Source organism: Pyxicephalus adspersus, chromosome 12 (genome assembly GCF_032062135.1).
Source record: "Pyxicephalus adspersus chromosome 12, UCB_Pads_2.0, whole genome shotgun sequence".
NCBI classification, from domain to species: Eukaryota; Metazoa; Chordata; class Amphibia; order Anura; family Pyxicephalidae; genus Pyxicephalus; species Pyxicephalus adspersus.
The window spans coordinates 37,596,352-37,614,452 of record NC_092869.1 but is presented as its reverse complement, the minus strand read 5'-3'; the positions used below and the strand labels follow the sequence as shown (position 1 = coordinate 37,614,452).

Here is an 18,101-nt window from a genome sequence, read left to right as displayed (position 1 = left end):
TCAGTAGCTATTTGATTCATGGAGACACAGTTCACATAATTGACCATTACATTTCCTAAAGATTTTAACACATATGCATTACATCTTTGCAATAAATATATATATTTTTTCCATGTTTTATTCCTTTGAAGAACCTGTAAATATTGATCTTTCAGAAATGCACTCAGGTCCCAAATTTCTGTTGTGGAATGACACCACATGCCACTTAGTGCAATGAATTTACAAGACTTGTTGTCAGCCCTGTGTCAGTTGTTTAGAGTTATAGAATTCCTTAAATTACAGTCCTTAAATGGCCTGCAATTTAAGGGATCCTGCAATTCTAAACAACTGACACAGGACATTATGCTTTTAAATAAACATAGAGAATATTTATTCTCAGGGCAAAATGAGAATTAAAAGGGACTTCCTCAGGAAACCCAAAATAGGTGAGAGTTAAAAAAAATTGCATTTTCTGTGGCTAGCAAGTTGGTGACACTAAGGGTTTGTAAAATGGGGTTAGGTAATCAGACCGGGGCTGATAAAGGTCATAGTACAGATAAATATATTGGGCATACAATTGCACTCTGTTGCACAATATTCCTGGAACTTCCAAAAATCGTTGCACAATGTAAATTGTATCTCTCATTTGTGGCTGAACTGAAGTCTTTGTCCATCTGATGAGTTAAGGAAGAGGAAGTGGCTGCTCCGACAGCCTTTCCCCATCGCATATTCGGTAACACAAAGGAAGGCAATGTTTTGTAGAGTTGGCCAAGATTTGTCAGCTTGCAAATTCCCCTTTCTATTCAAAACATTACATTAAACCAAGCCAGGCACAATTAAACAGAGTTTAAGGTGCTTTAATATATGTAATCCTAAATGTTTTAATAAGTTGTATTTATTAGACAACATATCCTTCACAACCACACTATTTCTGAATGAACGCTGTATATTGGAGTATTGGTGTTCTTCTTGGGAATATTTAGGTTTCTTCATATAATAAATATTAATATCAAATTGAAATAGTAGATGAGAGGAAATATTTTACTGAGGGCCATTCAGCTAAAAATTATAAGGGGCTTTTCTCTGTCAAGTCTCTTAATTCTCCAGGGGTTCAGGTAGGATAACTTCCAGCATTGGCTACTCTTTGCCAAGACATAGGTAACAGCTTGCTGAAAGTGGTTCCATGAAGAAACCAGACCTGGTTCCCTGGGTTTTAGGCCTACTGGTAATTAAAATGAATCCAAATGGCTCCTAAGAGTACCTGTATAAGACTTAAATCCCAACCTGAATGTTCCCTTACTTAAGAGAAAACTTTACTCAGAGACCCTGCCCCGGACCACCAATCTCATCACCCAATGGCAGAGTATATTAAGCTTAATATTGATGCATTGATCAGCAAGCTCTATCTTTTCATCACTGCCGATAAGCACCTGCAGCTGCAGGCTTCCACTCCTTTCCATAAGGGCTCTTGGAATGTATTAATTTACCAGTAATAAAACTAGTTTTACAGGACATTAAGTATTTTCGGAGTCCTTTCATTTCCCGTCTTGTCACTTAGGCTGTGTTTGACTTGGATGATAAAGCTGCTCGGCTGCATGTACGGTTTCCCTTGTATTTGAATATGCAAACAGTTAAAGGCTGCACAGCTAGAAAAATAAACAGCAAGGCTTGGAACCGAGGTCAACAAGTTCACTGATAGAGAAGCACAAAATCAATACAGTGCTAGAGCAGCTTAAAAGGGTAACTAACCTCAAATGTTATCAGAAACATTATTATATTATATTTTAAATGAATGTATTAATTTACCAGTAATAAAACTAGTTTTACAGGACATTAAGTATTTTCGGAGTCCTTTCATTTCCCGTCTTGTCACTTAGGCTGTGTTTGACTTGGATGATAAAGCTGCTCAGCTGCATGTACGGTTTCCCTTGTATTTGAATATGCAAACAGTTAAAGGCTGCGCAGCTAGAAAAATAAACAGCAAGGCTTGGAACCGAGGTCAACAAGTTCACTGATAGAGAAGCACAAAATCAATACAGTGCTAGAGCAGCTTAAAAGGGTAACTAACCTCAAATGTTATCAGAAACATTATTATATTATATTTTAAATCTTAAGCTGTATTTGGGGCCATGATTTTTTTTTCTTACTATATTTGCAATTCATCTTGAAATTGTATGCAAACTATACCTAATTATTATTCTTTCATTGCCTGTAAAATATACATTTCTATGCTCTTGGCCTTTGCTAAATGCTAATCAGTTATATCACCCCCAAATAATTCTCAGGACTACTGAACCCCATCAATTTGTCATGAAGAAAATGGGAAAATAAGGTTATATTTAGCCTGGTGGTGGTGTTGGGGTGCCATTAGTGCTTCCTCATGTCAGTGACCTGCTGCATCAGGGGGGATGCTGCAAAAAGCTTTTACCTGTAGCAGCCCCATGGAGAATTGGAAGGGGCAATGAACAAACAGTACTGTGCATTGCTGCCCACAGCCAAATCTGCAGAGGCTGCTTCTTTAAAACAGAACTAAACTGGGATTGGTGGGTAGTGAGCTTATGCCATAATGAGCAAGTATGCACAACATACTTGCGGATTATGGATCATATTTGCACTGTGCAGTTGCACAGCAGTGATGACAAATCCAGGACCTGTCATTGCTGCATCCTAAAGCCTCGCCATCTTCACTACCGGCTCTTGTTCATTCATAGGATGATGTAACTCTGCACGTGTGCATTGCATGTTTCTTTTGTCAAATAGTACTGCCTCCTGGTGTTTTTTTTGTTTTTTCAATAGATCTGCTTTAGGAACTGAGCAGTGGACAAGGTGCCAGCTGCCAGGAGCCACACAGGATCTTACTGCAGGTCTAAAACTGCTCTAAGGTGTTTGTAGTCCTCTCCCGTGGAAACAATGCTGCTCCTTCATACAGTACAGTAAATGAACATTATCACCTTAGGATGGACAGGTGAAAAAAAAAAAAAAAGGGGGAACAAGCCTGAAAGGGGAAAGCTACAAAACTTACTGAACCTTAGGCCCTGTGCTAGACGCACACTAGAGAGCTGGACCCCACTCTCATAATGGGCTTGGTCCAGGTCTACAGTCTGATTCTCCCGCACAGTACTCCAAAAAAACAATGTTTATGCTTTCTGAGTAATGCTGGTGTTTAATATACATGGAGGAACACACAAAAATAAATAATAATGACATAATCTTTACCTGTAATTAAACCAGAGTGTGTGTAACAAGGTAATTAAAAAACATGAATTTGCAGGGTGGTACATTGAAGCTGTTCTCCGTCAGCTATATTTTGCTAGGGAAGCCAGCTTGCCTTTCACAGAGATTACTGGCAGGAAGAAGGTTTTGTAGGAAACCATTTCCTTTTATAATCATAGGCTTTTCCTTTTCAAGTTGAATTCTAAACTAAAGTTATTTTTAAATGGTGTATAGAATAGGGAAGTATTAGAACGCAGATAAATGCTGCATGTGTGTGAGGTCATTGTAGGCCTGGCTGTGTCCCCGTAAAACAAAATACTTATGTTTCTGTTCATCCGGCATCTATCACCTGAAAAGAAGGTGAGGGGAAACCTTTGTTATGGGGACAGACGTGAAGCAATAATCTGACAGACTCCAATTCCCTAATCACCTCTGTGTGGTTTAGGAACACACAGGCCACCATGGACGAGTCAGTGTGTTGTGGAGTTACGTCAATGAAACTACAACGCAAGTCTTCCTGCAACACACATATCATGTGCATGCATGTATTTTCCCATGTGCTGCAATGCTGCCTGAATAGGCAAGGCATAGAAGTCTCCTATCCCCCTTTTACCAAAATGTGTTTGAATGACTGTCATCATTGAGAGGAATGCAGTCTGTTTATTCCAACACCTATCTCATATAATGAAAAAAAGGGATGACATTCCCTAATTTTCTGTTTCACCTGGCACCAGATAACAGACCAATATTACGGAGAAATATAAGTATTTAAAGTAATCAAAACTTAATGTGTGGCTGAGCTTAAAGTAAAAAGGTAAAGATGCAAGGGAAGGATACAGAAAATGAATATATATATATATATATGAAATATGAAATGAAATATGAAAATTATGTTTTATATCCTATCTGGCAGAGTTACTAACCCTTCCCCATACCAACCACAATGATGGCCCATTAAGGTTATTCGTTTTCTCCACAGTCCTAAAGACAAATATGGAGGATATAGTCACCTACTTGAAACAGTTTTCTTCGTAAATGCTGTTCCAGATCTTCCAAGCATCAGGTCCTTTGTACCCAGTGTAACGCTCAGGGTTAATAAGTAGATCAACATACTCTGCGTCAGGAGATTCTTCATCTGAAAGAATTGATATACATGAAGCATTCTTTACAATGCTGACAATAGGAGTCAGGTACTGAAGCCATTGAAGAGTAGCTTTACCCTTACTTATTGGGCCAAAACGTTACAAAGTACAAGAAATATGGCATTTAGAATAATTATCTCATTACAAATCTATCTAACCAAATCAAGCGATCTTGATGATCAACACTTACTGAATGGTCAATGTAAACCACATACAAAATATCTACCTAAAGCAAAGCAGCATTTAGTATTTCCTAAGGCAACTATGATCCCAGTATCACTGGAGGAAAAGAGCGTCACAGTCAGCAAAAAAAAAAAGTCAATGAATCCTAACCAATAAATGCAAAACTTTTATTAAAAAAAGCAAACTACTGAAAAATAACAGTGCCTCAGGTCCCAAGTTTTTAATACTTTGGCTACAGATACACTTTAGGTAATTTAAACCAAATCCTATCCTTTATGCACTCCAACGATCTGTATCTTTTAGATAATAGAATGTTTAAATATAAAACCTTCAAGGTATTTGTTACTGAGCTATCTGTTACATCTGAGGACTTGGCTCTAATGTCACTGTTCCAGTCTGTAATCAGGAAGAGATAGGCTACATACCATCATGTTCGCAGAAATTATCATCAAAATTATCATCATGATGATTCCACTGTGAAAAAGCTTCCTGCGCGGCTTCACTGCAAGAAGAAATGTCATGTTAATAAGGTCATGTTCTCTTGTATTAATTAGGATCTTAAGGTAGCCAAATTAAGATCTTAAGGTAGCCAAAAACTGGGAGATCTTTACCAGATTAGATCTTAGATTTAATAAAAACTTAAGATCTAACATAAATCTAAAACAGACTAGGGCCTGATCAATGTTTGCTCGATATATATCTTGCACTTTGAGTGGCAATGCCTGTTCTTTGCCTGATTGGATACTGTTCCACCTGCTTTCAATGGACTAGTATAGCATATAGTCAGCAGGAAGCAACAACTACAAACCAATGGGAGATATCCCCGCTATTTACAATAACAACACAGCTCAGCCTGTTACAGTAAACAGCAAGGAGTGTTCTCAGGGAAGGTTCAGAACTGCCTCGGGATCGAGCCATCCTACGTGGCTTCAAGGGGCTGGCACCTTGCCCGCCACTCAGTAACTCGCACTACAGCACTGGTTCTTAAAGAATGTGCGTCAAACACACATTTGGCACCAATACCTCTATTCATTCTCTATGGGCTTAGACCAGGAGATGGTACTTGTAGCATCTTCTTGAAGCAGCGGTTCACTGGCATGAGGCAGCGGTAACTGCTACAGGTTGTCAGGAGTGCTCCCCCTGTTGGAGTGGAAAGGCCTGGGCAGAGTGGAGCAGCATTTAATCAGCAGATTCAATGGGTGGTAAACAACTGATAAAATATTAGGATTTACCAGGTCATCCAGCCATGCAAAAGGTGTATGGCCACCCTCACTGACAGTGGGCCACCCAAAACCAAGCTGACATTTTTAGGATAATTTTAAAGGACCTTCCAATACTGTAGCGGTATAACAGGGGTACTATCCCAGAAATTGGAGTGGGGATACAATATATGGAAATGGTCCACTTACCTCAAAGATTCATCCACAGCACCTAGCCTCTTCTCTTTTTCACACTCCAGTTCACCATTCCCCCTATTGGCAGCCTCGGTGTACTGCAAGACACACAAAAAAGCAAACTCATCCTTCTACTCTCATCCTTTCGGCCGATACCATGTAAAACTCAGGTACTTATAGTAATTATAAATTGATAAGATACAAACTAAGACGTATAAATAAATACGTAGCTGCCTTCCATTAACCCAGAATAAAACATCAAATATGGCTGCACCCGGCCACCTGCAGACACTTTCTAAATTATTATAGGACTGCAGAAAAGAAAATGCTAAATTGCATTGTGGGTTTCCGGAGAGCCCATAAACAAAAAGTGCCCCATGGTGCATTTCCCACACTTTTCGGACGTCTATTTATGGCTCATTTGGAACAGGAGTCGTATCCAAAGGGAAACTATATTCCCGCTGCTGTCTTATCTTTTCTGCTGCTGCCATACTGTTTACTGAACCGAGGATGCTTCAAACACAATCAGAGAGTCTTAAAATGTAATTTACTTTCTTTTTAATTAAATCCCTTATCATACAAGTTTACAGAGAAGGTGCAGGAATTTTTTGTTGAAACCCCTGCTGGTCACAATACAAAGCCAAGTTGCTGAAGTGTAACGCAATCTAATAGGGAACATATAATCCCTTAAGCACATAGAAACTATTTATGTAACCATTCTGTCAGCAAATGCGAAGTACAAAGGCCGCATTTCAGAAAAGGTGAGCTTTATATGAAGAATACAATTTTTATTGACATCTCCCATGTGGAGGCAGTTTCTGAATATCCGATATATGCCGGATATAAGCAGATCTTCCAAGTTTATGTGGCTTTATTGCAGGTCCTTAGCCTTGCTTTTTTACTGGATACTAGAATCATCCAAAATGAGGACTTTCACTCACTTTTGGGGCCCATATTATAGAGCTGACAACTCTCTGCTGTACAGAAAAAAAAAAAAAAAAGCAGCTCTGCCGAAGTTCTTCCCATGTTATAGAGGAACTAAAGTTCCCCTTTTAAGAGTCCACAACCAGGAAGGTCAATATTGCAAAAAGGGGCAGGCGATGTTCATTCTGCAATAATCCCCCTTACCTGCCTGATCACTTATGTGGACAGCTTCAGCATTACCAGAATACACGCCAATCCTGGCTTTCCTTGCCCATGCCAGGAATGAATGAACTCCTGCATGGGAGTTACCTCATACCGGACTGGCCAATCAAGATGGCCAAAGATTGTCTACAAGAAGAGATGAAGACAATGGTGTCCTGCGAGGGAATGGGGACAATCTAGAATAGCAGGGTTAGTTCTGCATTAAAGCTAAACACGCAAACCACTGAATACACAATTGATAATACTTGCAAGAGAGTCGCTATAGCTGCCAAAGGATTAGTTTTTTGTCCGCCCAGTCCTGAGATTATGTATTAATAATAAACAGTATTTATAAAGCGCCAACATATTACGCAGCGGTGTACATTAAAAGGGGTTGCAAATGACAGACAGAGACAAATAATGACACAGGAAGAGGACCCTGTCCTGAAGAGCTTACAATCTAAGAGAAGGGGGAAGTATCACACAATAGGATTTACACCTTGTTTTCCCAGCTGCAACTATCAGCCTGGACTCTGCCCCACTCCTTCATTGGTCAGTGAAAAGAAAAGCAGAAGAGCTCATCTATCACTCTTCTCAGCAACATGTTTCACGGATTGGCTTCTTGTGCCATTCCTAGCCAATCCAAGCTCTCCAATGCAAGCATCCTACATTAAGTTACATTCAGGTACCTCAAGCATTAGTACGAATGCAAATTTGCTTTAATTTGCTTGTGTTCGTTTGCTACTATGGTGCAAGCTTCATATCGAAGGTAAAAATCCTTTGTCTGGCATCTTTTAGTCCTTGTTGTAGGACTAAAAAAAGACCATCAATGAATATATTGGAAGTCATTCCCTGCAATCTGGGGTATGAATCAGCTGACTGCTCTAAATCTGTGCCGGAGAGCACTCCATGGCAATCTCAAAGTACAATCTTTCTGTCTAAAAAGAGAACGGCAGTTCAGCTATAATGGGCCTTTTATCACAAAAGATTATTTTCTCTTTTAGCTCCCAAAAAAATCACTGATTCCACCTGGCTTCGGCACTTTCCATCGTATTTCTGTAACACTTGCAAACTAAATAATCTAGACTTTTCTTGACCTTCAAGAATGAGACACCAATGTATGCAACCAATGTCTACAGGGTGATCAGCATTTCAAGCCTTATATTTCTTTTTAATACAATATACTAATTTTACAAAGCATCTGAACATCAAATATCAATAAAATGATTGGATGGAAAGTCGGAGAAATGCACGCTGTGCATAGCTCTTCCAGATTAGGAGTCATTAGTAAATGATTGCAACACATGCACATTTTTAAGTGTCAGCAGACTAACCCCCCAAAAGTCCAGAGAGCTCTTAATTTTCTGTAATGAGCCCACAATGCTGCCCTGAAATCCCAAGCAGCACTGTCAGTGTTGCTCAAGTCTCTCCTAGACTACAGTATATCACCCGCTTACTTCATTATAGCCAATACAAAAATCATTTAGTTACAGTTTATAGGGTGGGCGGCATTTTAATGTTTAATCTCCAACCCTTAATTTGCAATACAGCTGGTGTCCTGATTGTTTTAAAAGTGGAATTAAAGTACCAATTTGCAGGTGTTTATTGAAGGAAGGGATAGGCAATGTTCCTGCTGCAATAACTGGTCCTACCTGTGCAATTGTCACTCAGTGGTCAAATTTTGGTGAGCTGCTCATGTGTTGGCTGCCAGGGAAACCCGAAAATGCCAGCTTCCCTTGTGCATGCAAGGAATAAACAAACTCATTGCGGCATGGTCAGTCAATTTGGCTGAAGATTAGAAAAAGAAGAAGTTACACAATCTGCATGGAGTTTGCAGGTTCTCCCGGTGTTTGGGTGGGTTTCCTCCCACATTCCAAAAACATGCAGTTAAGTTTATTGGCGTCCCTCTAAAAAATTACCCTTCAACTGTATTAACCTTCAACTGTGTAAGACATATGACTATGGTAGGGACATTAGATTGTGAGCCCCTTTGAGGGACATCTAGTAACATGACTATGGACTTTGAACAGTGCTGCAAAATATGTCAGGGCTATATAAATGCTGGATGAGAATAATTGCAGCTCTCAGCAAAGGAATGAGGAATGGGGAATGTTGCTGGTTTAGTTCTACTTTAAGGCTAATGAAGCAGATGCAGCAAGAAATGGGGGATGAGGGAACAATCATGTGGTGGGACCTGGGGTCTTTGGTCAAATGCTAATTTCCCCAAAAGCAATATTTGACTTTGTAACAGAGAGAAGCGTCTCCTCAACTTTGGACCAAGCAGCAGATATGCTTTTGCATGTTAACTTTACACAATATTTGGCATGCATACAATTAACACTCCTAAGCAGTATTCTCCCCAGCCCCTTCCATCTGGGTGCAGCACACGGCACATTTCATTACCGACCAGGCTGTTTTTTGGTGGTTACTGATAAGTTAAGTCACAATACAGGGGCTGCCACCCACCTACAATTTCTTCCCACCCATCCTAAAAATAAATTCCTGGTTGAAAGTGTATACATCTCACAGTCCTCCCTCCGATGAGTACTGCACCTGTTAGGACCGCACTGCATTTTTTTCTAGGAGGACAGAGCCATTTTGTATTCCGGCATCACCATGGGTTGGGAGCTACTTTAGGGATCAAGATGCCAGACCACACAACTATGTAAATCCTGGTGCAGTTTCTGACTTTGTTCACAAATATCAGACCGAGATCAACCCCTGCTGCAGCTTGTCATCTTGTGACTTGCTATGAAGTTGCAAAGTTACATTCTGATAAATGGGGAGACTAAGGAATTAGTCCCTTTTACCTGCAGCAGTCTGATGGCATCATCCCAGTCAAGATGAGGTCACCTAAATGAATCTCAAGGATTCACTTATTCATACCAACAAAAAAAAAAATTGCACTGTAGTTGCATATTGTCATTGTGATGTTATTGTGGTATAATATACAAGTATCCATAGATTTGTGTTATTTAAAATAAATGTCACAAATACCTTGGCACACAGGGAAACATCTGCTGTTCAAATAGATTATTTTTAAACGCACCAATCGACCGTCAATGCAAAATCATTTATAAAAACACTTTCTCTCTCTTTAGAGAATATTCCTGCTGCTTTGGAAAATTTTGTAACCATCTGTAAAACAAGAGTTCTGATTTTTGGCATACAGGCCATGCCCATGTGAGGCAAGATTTAGAGAAGCCGCAGGTCAGAGATATGACGATGACATTCTCCTGTGCAGCTGACACATATTGATAAGATAGATAATGTCACTCTGTGCCCGTCTTCTTATCTCATTAGTACTCAGTAGTGATTCCTCACACCAATGCCCAACACAGATATTAACACAAAGGGGTGACACCAACACTAATAACTTCCCGACACCGATTGTTAAGATTACACAAGCTGATGTTTTTTATCTAACAAAAGACTTCTGAGATGTAAAGTGCAAATAAAGTTCCCGTATGACAATTCTTTGCAGGTTCCAAAATTATTTAGATCTAATCCCACAGAACAGATTGTGCCGTGTCATTATTTAACAAAAACGAAGTCAAAATAGAGAAGTTGTGTGTGAAAAACTAAGTGAACTCCATGAATCATTAGCCTGTAGAACCAGAAGCAGTGTTCTCCCTAGCCCCTTTTAGCTGGGTGCACCACCTAGCACTTTTCAGTAACTACCCTGCTGTTATTGGATGACTACAGAAAAGTTGGAACACAATACAGGGGCTGCTACCCACCTACAGCTTCTTCCCATCCAGCTAAAAAACATTCCTGGGGAGAATTTGGAGAAGGGACCTTGAATGACTTTATCCATCTCTCACTTCACTGAGGCAAAACTTATTCTGGCCTATTCTTCTTTACAACAACGCTTCAGTTCATTGAGGCTTGCGGGCATTTTTATGCACAGCTCTCCTAAGGTCCTGACACAGCATTTCGATCAGGAGGTCTGGACTTTGACTGGGCCATTCCAACACCTTGATTCTTCTCTTTTTCATCCATTTGGTTGGTAATTTGGTGGTCTGCCTGGGTTCATTGCCCTGTCGCATGACCCAATTTCAGCAAGCTTTAGCTTTCTAGTATGCTTTGGTATACGGAGGAGTGAAGGGTCGACTCAATGACTACAAGGTGACCAGCTCTTGTGGCTTCAAAACCCAAATCATCTCCACCAAAATGTTTGACATTGTTTGATAGGAGGGGCCTGATTTATTAAAGCTCTCTAAAGCTGGAGAGGAAACACTTTCAGCAGTGAAGCTGGATCCAGCAAACCTCGTAAGGATTTGGTCCGAGATTGAAAACATTTATTAGCAAACAGAAAATGACTTAAGAAATCCATTTCAGGTTTGCTGGATCACCCAGCTTCACTGCTGAAAGTTTATCCTCTCCAGCCTTGGTGGACTTGTGTGTGTTTCCGTTTTTTTTCTCTGTGCATTATATTATTAATTATTATTAAAACCAAACATCTATGTTCCTACGTTCTTTTCAGAGAGAAGAGGCTTTCTCCTGGCAACCCTTCTAAACAAGTCAAGAGTTCATATTTTTTCTTTTGTACTCTCATAAACTTTTAACATTTAACATTATTACTGAGGCCTGAGTGCAAGATGCATCTCTTGTGTTTGTTTTTGCAATTTCTGAGCATTGCACAGTCTGACCTTGGAGTGAATTTTCTGGGACAGCCACTCCAGGAAAGACTGACAACTGTCTGGAATATTTTCCTCTTGTGAACAATTATTCTCGCTATTGAATGATGGACTTTTTGCAAATTGCAGAATAACCCTTGCCAGATGAATTCCTTCCCCAAGATCATTGCCGACGGCTTTCCACTTTGGCATCGTATGGCATACACCTGAATGCTCCACACCAGCAAACTGCCAAATATTCTGTTTGGTTTTTTTTTGGACGTAGTCAAGTTCGCTAATGATGAACTAATCAAGCGCTTTTGCCTAGCAGCAGCTATCTGCTACTTACAAAACTGCTTCTGCATTTAGATTTAGTCTTTATTAAATAATGACCGTGTATTATGTCATGTGCTATATACCTAAATTTTAACAACTGGCCTAATACACAAAAGCTTAGAAATGAAAAAGGGTGTGCTGTCTTTCTCATGAGTGTATTTATTGAAAATATATATATACACAGGTTACAGAGGAATTAAAACACCAACACTGATTACTGAGGTACACTACTGGAAGAGTGGAAAATTTGGGGTGGGTAGGCTTTTAGCAGCACAAAGCTAATTTTCTAGGCAATGAAAGTAATAGATATCTTGTGCTGCTGGCTTTTAGAAAGAATGGTCCCCTATAAAGTTGGAAATGACTGACATAAATATAAAGAAAAACGCAAAACATTTAATGGGCAGCACAGTGGCTCAATGGTTAGCACTTTGCAGAGCTAGGTCCTAGGTTTAAATCTCTCGGCCAGGACACTATCTGCGTAGGGTTTGCAGGTTCTCTCAATGTTTATGTGGGTTACCTCTGGGTATTCCGGTTTCCTCTCACATTCCAAAAAAAAAAAAAAATAAACATACAGTTAAGTGGGGTGAATTGGCTTCTCCCTAAAAATTGACCTTTAGATGGTATTAATGACATATGAGTATAGTAGGGACATTAGTTTGTGAGCCCCTTTGAGGGACAACCAGTGACATGACTATGGACTTTGAATAAGTTGGCACTATATAATGCGTAATAATAATATTATTAATAATAATAATAATACATGGTAAACGACTATTAACTAAAATGCCACCCAAGTATGCGTTGCCATAGCTGCCCGTCGTGTGACGCAATAACTACCAGCCTGCAAAACTGCACTTACATCATCATTCAAAATTCATTGCCTGCTTAATCTTATCGAGTTACAGAGTGCATCCTGTCAACCGTGACATCTTGTTTATTTAGAGGCTCCAGTTCTTTGCACAGCTCCATAGAAACCAACTGCAGGACGCAGGAAAACCTCTCCATCCATCCTAGCAAAACCAGAATGCAAGGCTTCCTGATAAAAAAATATGCTGTACATTTCTGTACCCCATACCTGGTCCCATGGTTTGTCACTTTGAAAAGGTTTCAGGTACAGAAACAAAAATGTTTAAAAACTAATGAGCATTGGAGAAGTCAGTGTTCTCTGTTTCTCACTTGCAGGACATCTCCACCTTATGTTATGAGTGGGGCAAATGTTCTGCAGTCCAGCAGGTGAGAGTTGGCGGCAACAACACTGCTGGCATTTTATTTTGTCCAGTCATACACTTTACTAAATTTTCTAAAACTGTCTGACTTTCTGCACACATAAAATTGCCCTCACACTTTTTATGTTGCAGTTTTATAATACATAGAGGAATAGATTTGTAAAATAGTGGCACACTGCTTGGCATTGAACAGATCCTGTTTATACCTAGGCTGTAGCCAAAGTCCCTGCTCATTTTCTGCACCTGTTTATATATACAGATCGCCTCCTGCCTTTTGGGAGACTTACTCCCTGTCTGCTTCCAGCCAAGCTAAATATGTAATTTTCCCCAAGGATTTGTTTGCAGAAAACACAAATGACTGATGGGCCTCTGGATCTTTCACAAACCTCAGTTTTTGATAGAATGTATAGTGATTTTGTACATAGTTTCTTTTTTTTTTTATTATGGTACTGAAAAACAGCAAGTGCAGCTTTAGGCTTTTGAGAGATTCATCCATCTTTCTCAAGCTTGTTCACAGACCTCAATAGCACAGACTGACATTTCAGGGACAAGGAGCAACGCAAACTAAATGTTCAATCCGACATACAAAGCTCCAAGAAGGTATATACTGCAGAGGTCAGATCTGTGATTGTAGGTTAGTAATGACCGGGTGAGTAGGTGGGACATCGAGAGAAGTAACTTTTTTGATAACTATTTTGTGGTTGCTGTTGATATTCTACAAATCTTGAGAAAATTATATTTTAAGCCCAGTAGTCTATTTTAAAAGATCTGTTCCCCAAGGACATCAGATTTAAGTTTTAACAGTCAGATTTTAAGAATTTGCTTTGCCATTGGTGGACAATTAGATTTATTTTTACTTTTATATTTTTACTTTTTATATTTTTTTTATTTTTTTGACTCCTACTGGCAACATAAAAAGCTGCACAGCTACAGAGGAAGCTTCGTATATACACATGACACTGATAGAGAAACATCAGCCCACAGTTATCTCATTTCCTTTACATCAAATTTTCAGTTCAACTGCAAACCTTCCTGTCCTACTATTATGGGTATATTGTATCCAACATAGCAATCAACACACCCACACAGTATGATTGTAATAAAGAGCTGCCATGGCTAAAAAGTACATTAACCCATAGCTAGCAGGCATCTGACAAAGTTATCAGGATACTAACAGAATTGGGTCACTTAAACATGAGAACAGGGGATTTCAAAACCGACCATCATTTCCTCTCTTTAACCCCCTTACTCTCTCGAATAGCTACAGATACAGCAATCAGAAGCAAATAGAGATTTTATTCCTTCCCCATTATAACTAATATAGCCAGAGCAGTGCTTTAAAATTATTGTTAGCATGGCAAGCAAACTAAAAAAATTATTTCCACATACCTTGTACCCGGGTGATTTTATTCCAAGTGGAACGGCATCCTAAAAACAAATAAACAAAACAAAGAGAAAAGAGAATTTTATTATTTCTCTACAAGGCTTACGTGGTATCAAGAGACCCCAATTTATTCATAGATAAACAACAGACATATTTTTAATGACATGTTGGATAATGCAATAAAGTGTTAAAAAAGGGTTATTATTATTAATATTTATATAGAGCCAACATATTACGCAGCGCTGTACAAAAGTCACATAGTCATGACACTAGCTGTCCCACGAAGGAGCTCATATTCTAATGTCCCTACCATAATCATGTGTCTTTAATACAGTCCAAGGTCAATTTTGGGGGGAAGCCAATTAACCTAGCTGCTTGTTTTTAGGTTGTTGGTAGAAACCCACACAGACATAGGGAGAACCTGCAAACTCCATGCAGAGAGTGTCCTGGACAAGATTCGGACCTGGAACCCAGCGCTACAGCTGAGCCACCGCGCTGCCCATAAACTGTTGTGTAAAGTTTTACTTTCTCGCTCTGATGAAACCGGTAAAGTTTAATATTAAAGCGTAATAAAAAGATAAAAAATGTGTTAAAGGGCAAGTTATGTGCAACAACAGGAAGTCATTTCACTATTTCTCCAGATATTCTTTTAATCTTGGTGAGAAGCATTTTTAGTAAACAACCGGCTGGCTTTGGGTAGTAACTTAAAAGTGCCGGGTGGTGCACCCAGCTAAAAGGGGCCTGGGAGAGCACTGCAAAGCCAGAAACAGCACCCCTGGATGTTCCTGCCTTGCTGCTTTCACAACTTTTATACAAATAGTTTCCCTCAGAAGAACCCAGTTTTGTCACTATCACCACTGTACAAGCCACAAAACATAACTTTTATCTTCTTTTATCATAGAAACACAGCTTTTATTGTTACATTACTATAAAGATCTTAAAAGTATAAAGGATTCTGTGGTATACATACTGAATAAAAATATTTATACAGATTGTATCAAACTGTCACATCTAAAATAAAATAGTTTTTGAATGTCTATTTTCATATGCTTTGCACCTTTTCTGTTTACTGTGACTCTTATAATGTGACAGCTCTGAAATATACAAATACTGATGCATGCCATTGCTTTTATCCGACTCCTCTCCTCCTGTATCACTGTCTGTATCTGTCTCTCATTTGCTACCCTTATTTAATGTGCAGCGCTGAATAATATGTTGGCGCTATATAAATCCTGTTTATGATTATTATTATTATTATTATTAATAATAATAATATTTTTATTATAAGTATTAGTAGTAGTACAGGTACTACGGGTATTTAAATGAAATTCAAAGTGTTTTGTAGGCGGGTTGCAGCCCCTGTATTTTGACCCATTTCTTCTGTAACCACACAATAACAGCCGGGAGATTACTGAAAAGTGCCGGGTGGTACACCCAGCTAAAAGGGCCTGGGGAGAACACTAAGCTGGGGTTCCCTGATGTCCTAAAAAAATATTTCAAAGATTCTCTTCAAAGATACACACACACACAAGTTAAAAAGGTTGATAAAGACTGATCCATAGCAATCCTCTTTTTCCTGCACAAGCTGCCACATAAAATGTTATATATGAAGGTGAGGGTGAAAAAGGAGCTAGGCCAGCCCAGACAGTAATTAGACACTCCAAAATGAACATAAGACAATGATGAGCAAGAAGGGAGGTGGCTGTACAAGGGAACTGATACCTTCTAAATTGTCAACTCCCTAGAAACTTCCAAAGCACACTGCAAGTCATGAAAAAAGGAGAAGTGCTGCAAGCCTCAGATTTATTGGTGCATTCTTTTTATTCTGTGACAATGGCTTTCTAATGTTACATAAATATTTTATGTGTCCATTAGTTTCTGTACAGTTTCTTTCTAAATTGTTATCGTAACCAGCGATATTATTTCCATGAGTTAAGCTTGTAGAAAGCCTAGCACAATCTCACTGCTGGTAGATGGGGAGTGGGTGTGCGTGTGTGGCATAGATACCAATTAGTTTAACACCTTGCAGACTGAAACTGACTCCTTGGGATGATTTCAGTTGGCCATAATCATACTAGATGTTACCAGATACACCAAAGCTCTGATCATGTAGGATGCCTAGGATACCAGCTGAGGCATTTTTGTTTAGCCCGATATGGCACAATAATGTAAATCCTACAGCTTCTGAAGGTTATGGCTATACTCAAACATCTAACATTTTGCAGTTTGATCAGGGAGGGCGAGACAACTGAAAAATTTGTTCTTTTTGGCCACAGTAGACTTCTGACATCATTCCATCCTAGGCAAGGTCAGAAGACTGGAGCTCAAGGTTGGCTTTATATTTATAGCAATCCTAAACTTAGAATATTCACTTTATATAAAAGGGTAGACAACCCTTTTATGTAAGGTAAACATGCTGTTTGTTTGCGTTTTTGGGTGCAACACCCTTTTTTTTTTTTTTTTTTAAAGGTGCAGCACCGCCCTCTTAATTATCGATCATCTAGGCGATGGAGAATAAGTAGGAGCGCACAGCCTCCCAGAATACCTACGTCACGCATCCTGGGAGGCTCTTGGCTGCTCCTTCTGTGCATGCCTGAGCATCTCGGGCATGTGCAGAAGGAGCCCTTTCACCAAAAGGGAAAGAAATTGCCAATTTCACACATGCGCAGTGAGATCTGCAAGTTTTTTTCCCAATCTACGTCCCCTGACCTCCCGCCTGCATTGGGTGACATAGGAAGAAGAACCCGGAAGAACAGAGAGAAGATGGTCGCGCGAAGACGGATACCAGGAGGATGCAGGACCTGATGGAAGAACCCTCCGGACAAAACGACTGCTCTGCGGGATTGAACGTAAGTGTATTTTTTTGTTTTAGGGAGTTTTTGGGTTCACTTCCTCTTTAAATGATACGATTGCTGTATATTGAAAGGTGTCAGTAATTTATTCGTGCAGACTCAATGGTCCACCTTAGTTGCTTTCATAAAGGTTAGCTGCAGTTTAGTTCACCTAGTCCTTTAAGCCTCATTCACCCTCCTGCTTTCAAACTCCAGCTGTTGCTTAACAACTATTCTCAGGGGAGCATGCATGCTCCAGCATCTGGAGAAAGTTCACCTTCCCTGCATTAATGAGTAAAACACAAAGGAACGTGTGCTACATTCATCCTGGAAGCTGATATGGAGCATTTATAATTTAATATTGCAGAGAAAGCATTTAGCGACTTAAGCAATTGAAAGGTCTGGGGTTTTTGACCGTTCACCAATAAACTCCAGACCTCTCAATATTGTATCTGTGTCATTTGCAACCCCTATTTAACGTACAGGGCTGCGTATTATGTTGGCGCGATATAAATCCTGTTAATAATAATAATAAAAATAATAATAAATTGTAACAGCAATTACATAATATGGTGATAAAAACTACTAAACGTGCAGAGAATATTTAAATGTTACTTTACACTTACCATAATGATTGTAAAAGCATTTTGGTCACAATAAATGGTGGGA

At 39.4% G+C, this 18,101-nt stretch overlaps 1 protein-coding gene across 1 annotated transcript in view; it reads right to left on the bottom strand.

Annotated features, from left to right (window-relative positions):
* The window catches only part of ERO1A (endoplasmic reticulum oxidoreductase 1 alpha), a gene marked incomplete in the record, with an annotated part of 31,439 nt that overhangs the window by 8,814 nt on the left and 4,524 nt on the right, over positions 1 to 18,101 (bottom strand). Inside the window, 4 exon segments of the mRNA XM_072428551.1 lie at positions 4,207 to 4,327; positions 4,943 to 5,019; positions 5,927 to 6,009; positions 14,607 to 14,645. Of these exon segments, the coding sequence (XP_072284652.1) occupies positions 4,207 to 4,327; positions 4,943 to 5,019; positions 5,927 to 6,009; positions 14,607 to 14,645 (320 nt within the window).